The 6,817-nt window shown below is 41.9% G+C and overlaps 1 protein-coding gene across 1 annotated transcript in view; it reads left to right on the forward strand.

Moving 5' to 3' along the window:
• LOC306853616 (voltage-dependent T-type calcium channel subunit alpha-1H-like) overlaps positions 1-6,817 on the forward strand; it is a gene marked incomplete at both ends in the record, with an annotated part of 121,476 nt that extends 114,659 nt beyond the window's left edge. Inside the window, 8 exons of the mRNA XM_079391153.1 lie at positions 2,032-2,165; positions 2,264-2,334; positions 3,461-3,539; positions 4,115-4,236; positions 4,334-4,639; positions 5,323-5,491; positions 5,589-5,743; positions 5,831-6,817. Of these exons, the coding sequence (XP_079247279.1) occupies positions 2,032-2,165; positions 2,264-2,334; positions 3,461-3,539; positions 4,115-4,236; positions 4,334-4,639; positions 5,323-5,491; positions 5,589-5,743; positions 5,831-6,817 (2,023 nt within the window). The remainder of the gene's footprint in view (positions 1-2,031; positions 2,166-2,263; positions 2,335-3,460; positions 3,540-4,114; positions 4,237-4,333; positions 4,640-5,322; positions 5,492-5,588; positions 5,744-5,830) is intronic.

Below are 6,817 nucleotides of genomic sequence, written 5' to 3' on the forward strand. Positions count from 1 at the left end.
TATACATTACATTCTCATTACCAATTTATTTTTAACTAAGCCTTCTTATTCCAATTCTAATCCTGATACTAATGTCTCTCTAAGAAGGTCTATGGGGAGTCTTGTCGGTCCCTTATCTCATGCTCTCTTTGTGCATTGGATATACTTGTATTCTTAGATATCTGTAGTCATGCAGTAATTTCCAAGTGCTTAACCCAATAAAGTTATTTAAAGACCCCATCAGCTTTGTATACAGCATAATATATTTTAACTTCTTTCAGAGATGGTGTGCACTGATTTATTATTCAAACCAACAAAGACATGAGATCAAAGCATGACTGACTCTCACTTAGATTAGACAGAAAAAATAATTCACAATAATTAAAGAAGAACTACAATCAAAATATGTCTCTTGAGGAATAAAAAAGGGTGTGAGCGATTAAAAGGAAGATTATGTAAATTACTCTTATGCTTCAGACTTTTGTTCTTTTGGCAATATTATAAAACGTCTGGAAGCCGTTCCTTAAAGGAGGGGTCATGTCACGAGTCCGGGCCCTGCGCTTCTCCCTGTCGCCACCAGAGGTCACCATTATATAGTCTCCCCTCTCTCACCACTCTGCCTGGGTTCGTTAATTGTTATTTGTCATTGTAATATTTCTAGTCTTTGGCTCTGGTCTGGGATACATGCACTTTGTTGCCGTTTGTATCCCAGTCCTTTTCTGTTTTGCTTTTTTGTGCCGTGTTGGCCTTTTTGTTTTGAAATAAAAGAGCCTTACCTGCACTTGGACCCTGACCTCATCTTTTCGCGGCGCTTCTTCGCCGTGCCGTGACAAGCAGTGCTAGCCTTTGCAAATAAACATTCCACGATTAGTATAAGCCTGTTATCTTTACAGAAAACGTACTCTGTTTCAAAGTCAGTCATCTGATTATACTGTGCATAATAAATTTGCATTTATGAATTGCACAGATTAGTCCCATTATTAGTCCCACTCGTGATTATGAGCTCAACAAACTCAAGCAATCGACTCACATTGCTTTCATATGCAGCTTTTAACCACCACATTCTTCCTATTAGCGATCATTCATGAAGACAGCACCAGTGAAAACAGGCAAAGACGATGGTAGCTTTAGCATTATTAGCCTCACAGAGTGTCAAGAAGCTCTTTCAGAAGCGCAATTAAGAAAACAAACGCATGATACTTACTTTGTCTGGAGCTGACGTTCGCGCACAAAGCGTTGGTATTGATTCCTACACGTACTAGGGACTTTACCGTTTTTTTCCGGGATATTTCCTTGGACAATGAAACTTAACCACAGTGTCCTCAGCAGCTCAGATGAGGGGAGATTATGGCGACTCCTATGTTCGTTAGTGCATCCCAAAACACAACATTTGAAAAGCCTCTTTGGCGCTGACATTGTATATCTCCAGCAGCTACAGTAATCAGTAACGTTAATGGCGGAGGCGGACCGCAGATTCTCAATCAGGGCTGTATCTGTGCTTATAGGACAGCGTCACTAATGGGTTGGACTTTTTCCCCTCGGTGACGTGAACAGAGGGATAATCTGAAACAGCTCATTCTGAGAGACTGTTTATGATTTTTTTAGATTATAAATAAATGAGTGGGTGGATTTTTACCATTATAGGCTGGTTGTTTTCACACACTGCAGCCACACAACTGTGTTCAAACACCTTATAAAAGTGATTTTTGCATAATAGGTCCCCTTTAAATGAATTATGTATATTATCACAGGGCACTTCACTAACCTCAGTAACACATTGTAAAACACTTTTGTAATTAAGCGTGACAGTGTGATTAAGTCAAATGAAACATGCTAAATTAAAAGGAGTCATGATCCCTGTTGCTTATCATTAATCCCACATTAGCACATGTACAGGTGCAATCAACAGTATGTTGTTCTATTTGCAATACGCTCATAAATCTGTGTACCGTTTGTTTGCTCAGCTTGCCTATGCTCAAAAACCGATTAGCTAAACGATGCTCGTTGCTGGATGCTGTATTTTAACTGTATAATGTTGTAATTTGCTGGCAGATGGAACCAGCTGGATCTAGCCATAGTCCTGCTCTCTATCATGGGCATCACCCTGGAGGAGATCAAGATGAACGCGGCACTGCCAATCAACCCCACCATCATCCGCATTATGAGGGTGCTGAGGATAGCCAGAGGTACTTTAATTTTAGCTAGTTAACAAAAACATTATTTGCATGTTCTATTACAAATAGCCTGGGATTTGATTTGTGCCTCTTTGTGCTCTTGCCCACAGTACTGAAGCTTTTGAAGATGGCTACAGGCATGAGAGCCCTGCTAGACACAGTTATGCAAGCTTTACCACAGGTAACTAATGTTGTGTGTGTTTTTACATCAAATCATTCATGTATTTATTTAATAATAAATATACTTTTATTAAAATATGTATATTATTTTTATATGATATTGTATTTATATTTGTTAACTTGTTAAAAATATAAATTTTTTAAAATATTTTTGACTGACATTTATTTTTATATTATTATTATATATTATTTAACATGGCCAAATGCATTCGGTTGCATTAATGCATTTAAAACAGTATGATATAGAGAATAAGGTCACAAGGTTTTATTTGCTCCAATTCTCGCTATTAAGTAACTCTTAACTATGAATTTTGCCTCAATAAACTCCTAAATACAGCTTATTAATAGTTAGTAAGGTAGTTCTTAAGTTTAGGTATTGAGCAAGATTAAGGGATGTAGAATATGGTCATGCTGTGTGTTTAATAACTACTAAAAAACAGCCAATATGCTAGTAATATGCATGCTAAAAAGTAAGTAGTTAACTGAATAATGTGAACTGGTCCCTAAACTAATGCGTTACCGAGAATAATATTGTAACAGCTAAAGTAACTCAAAAATATACTGTACATTATATTGTAGACAAAACATTGCCTGACAAAACAATTTTATAGTGTATACTGTATGCTGTGTATGTGTGATGTTGCTTTAAAGAGATATAGATGTACTGCACAGTTGCATTTGTTTTTGTCTTTGTGTGGATGTGTAAGACATGGGGGAGGACAGAGAGAAAGTTGGCGATAAAATATCTATAACACGATGTTACTCCCCATGATTGATTGTTTAATAACATACTGTGATTGTCAGTCCTCTGTTGTGTGTGTCTTGTGTTTCCACGTGTGCCCTGTGTTTCTATGCCCATATTTGGTTTGTTTCCTGTCCTCGTTATGTGATTAGTAGTTTATTGGTTTCCAGGTGTGTTTGAGTTAATTAGCCTAGTATTTAAGTCCTGTCTGTGTAGTGCCATTTCGTTTGGTCTACTCGTTACTCCCCGGTGTTTGATGTCTGCCTTGCCTTGGCCTGCATTCATCAGTAAAGTATGTTATTTGAGTTTACCTCCTCGTCTGCGTGTTCCTTGTTCCTCCCTGCTGTGTGCACCGTGACAGTGATAATGCGCTTCCTCTCTTTAGGTGGGAAATCTGGGCTTGCTGTTTATGCTCCTCTTCTTCATTTATGCGGCACTTGGCGTGGAGCTTTTTGGGAAACTAGGTCAGTGCTGCAATCCTGCACACTGTTCATACTGAGCTCTCCATTTCACAGTTCTAGCGGCTTTGCTCTACCTTAGCTGCCACTCTCATTTTTGGGTCAGAAATGCTTAAATTTGGTCCCCAAAGGCATGCTTCTCTCACAGTTTTAGAGCTCTCCTTAGAATACAGTGTTGTCATAATGGGAGAAGAACCTAAATTAGCTCTGTTGATCTTTAGAGCTTGTTCCTGCAATGACAGCGTTTTTGTAAGATAGCCTCTAGGCTCAAATAGACATTTCTATGCTAATTATATCTCTGCGAGAGGCCTCTGGAACACGAATGGCAGGATTATGCTTTCTCTTAAAGGGCAAGCACTCTAATTACTTTCATTAGCCTTCAACTTTAAAATCAATGCTAATTATTGTGTCAGACGTGTCTGGGGGTAACAGCTCGTTTGCTCCTTTAATGGTAATAGAGGGGACTCTGTCAGGTTATCTCCACTTTTAACAACATATTCAGTGATAGTCTAGCTGTGCTTTTTGTGTATAAAAAGTATTTGACTGTCATCAAACTATTATTTATCTATATTTTCATCTAGTATGTGATGAAAACAACCCTTGCGACGGATTAAGCAGACATGCTACATTTAATAACTTTGGAATGGCCTTTTTAACGTTATTCAGAGTCTCGACGGGGGACAACTGGAATGGCATAATGAAGGTATACAGTGCAGAAAGACTCTTCATTGTTCTTTTTCTAATTGCATTGAGAGTTTTGTAGGTGCAGTTTTATTCATTAACATATTGCATATTTGCAGGACACTCTGCGAGAATGCCTGCCAAATGAAAGTAGCTGCTTCAGCTATCTGCCCCTGATTTCCCCCATCTACTTCGTCACCTTTGTGCTAATGGCTCAGTTTGTGCTGGTTAACGTGGTGGTGGCTGTACTGATGAAACACCTGGAGGAAAGCAATAAGGAGGCTAAAGAAGATGCAGAAATGGATGCTGAGATAGAGATGGAGATGGAAATGGCTCGGCGTCTCAGCAACGTCTCAGCAGGGAGCTCTTCAGGGCCGGAAGGAAGGGCAACTTATGTAGGACCACACCCAGATTCACCTGGACAGGTATACATGCCACAGTTTGCCCCACATGACTCAGGAGTCATCAATAAGCGTTAATAAATGTCAAAAAGTATGAATGTTTTTAGTTAAGCCATGTATTTATAGTTTTAAGATATTTAAGTATAATGAGTGGTTTTCAAACTGAGATCTGGGGAACTCCAGGGGGCTGCAACAGAGTACTAGGGTATATAACACTTAATATTTTTCTTTATACATGAAAATATATATCTGTCTCTATATTTTAGTTCTTTCATTGGGGGATCATCATATTTGGGGCTCCTTGACAAAAAAAAGTGGTATAATAAACTGGCAATAGTGTACAAAACTTTATCTCATTTGTTTTCTTAGTTTAGTTCTGCACTTATTGAGTACCATTAACTCTATAAGGAGCAGCCTGAGTTAGCTGCGGGCAACAGAAATGCATTTGTGTTTTATTGGATGCTGAGTTGTCACAATACAAAGAAAATATGCTGAGGGGATGTGGACAGTGAGAAGTGAGGCTCTGCGGGGAGGCCAGGAACATTTGTTACCCCTCATGGTCTGCTCTGGCAACGAGTGTATTTGCTTTTTCAGCTGCAGCGAGCTGGTGAATGAACCTGGCAAGCTTGGCTCTAGGTGTTTATAGCTTTGTGAGTTTGTGTGAGGGCAAAAGCACAAAAGCAGAAGAATACATTTTTCTTCCGCAGGATGAGGGGATGCAAAGAACACAAGAAGACTTGCTCTCTCCACGGAAAATGTCAGTGTCAAGGATGCATTCTTTGCCCAATGACAGCTACATGTTTCGACCTGTGAGGCCAGCCAGTGCTCCTTATCCACTAGAAGAAGTGGAAGCCAGTCAAGGGTACCTTGAATTAGGTATAAAGAATCAGAGTACATGACTTTGTGTATTAATATTTACTGATCTCAAAAGGGGGAAAAATGTATGTAAAGTCTTCATTAACCTTTCCTGTAGGCTCTATCACCTCAGTCCACTCCCAGCCATGCGAAAGCCATTCCCTGCTCCAGGTCCCCGGTGTTCCTCCCCATTCCCAGTTCAACTACCTCCCCAAGATTCCCCCTCCTATACCCTCTCCAACCCACAGCATAGGCAGGACTTTACGCAAACAGGTATACTCTCGCTCGTCCCATCCGTATTAAGTGCTTCACTGTTGTTCAGTGCTTGCAGTTCACGTTGTCCTGTGTTTATTCTTTCAGGAGGCAATTAAAAATGACTCCGTCGACGTGCAAAGTTTCGACTCCAAAGACAATCCCGACAAACAGGCAGGGATAACTACAGGCAGCTTCAAGCTGCGTGTTCCTCGGATCACCAGACCCATCCCTCAGGGGTCACCCTTGCTGCCCCCACGTGGACATGCCCCCAGTGTCTGCACCTTCCAGCAGCCCCATAGCCAGTACAATATCCCTTCTCGACCTCCCAGCCTGGCCAGCAGCAGCAGAAGCACCAGCCCCAGTGGCTCCATGTTTGATTCCGCCGATCCGACCGATGAGGAGGTTCGCCACATCAACAGTACTGCAAGGCTGTGGGTAGGGATTCAGGCAGAAGCCCGGAGTCACTCCCTGTCTCCTTACACCACCTCAGGGATGCTGCTTCCTGTCCCCGTGAAGAACTGCAGCAGTGCTGCCAACTTAAGACTCAAAGACCCGAAGAAGTGCTTCAGTGTGGACACGGAGGGTTTTCTGGAAAAACCCTATGGAACCGATGACCATCGCAGACACTCGATTGAGATTTGCTCTTCAGTAGATGAAGGGCTGTTTGGTCAAGAACTCAGTGAGAAGAGGCACGTTCCCATGCGTGGACAGTCGTTGCACATTCCTCGGAAGAAAAAGATGAGCCCTCCCTGTATCTCCATCGAGCCCCCGTTTGAAACGGAGGCTCCCACTTCTCTCGCATCCATGAAAAAGCTGTCGGAGAGCAGCATGCTACTTCGGAGGAGGACGCCATCCTACGACCTGGCCCTGCAGCGGGACTCTCTGGATTTGCCGGAGAACCAGCTGTCTACCCAGCCACTCATCAAAGTAGAGCGGCACCCCTCTCACTGTGCCGAGTATCTGTCCCTGCCGCACCCCAACCCAATGGGAGGACTGGCAGGCATTCTGTGTGAAAGCACACAGCCGCCCTCCTTTGACAGCCGATTTGAAGAATCCACAGACTTCAGCTCTGTAAACAGGACAGCCCAATGA

The sequence above is a fragment of the Barbus barbus genome (assembly GCF_936440315.1).
Source record: "Barbus barbus genome assembly, chromosome: 3".
NCBI lineage: Eukaryota > Metazoa > Chordata > Actinopteri > Cypriniformes > Cyprinidae > Barbus > Barbus barbus.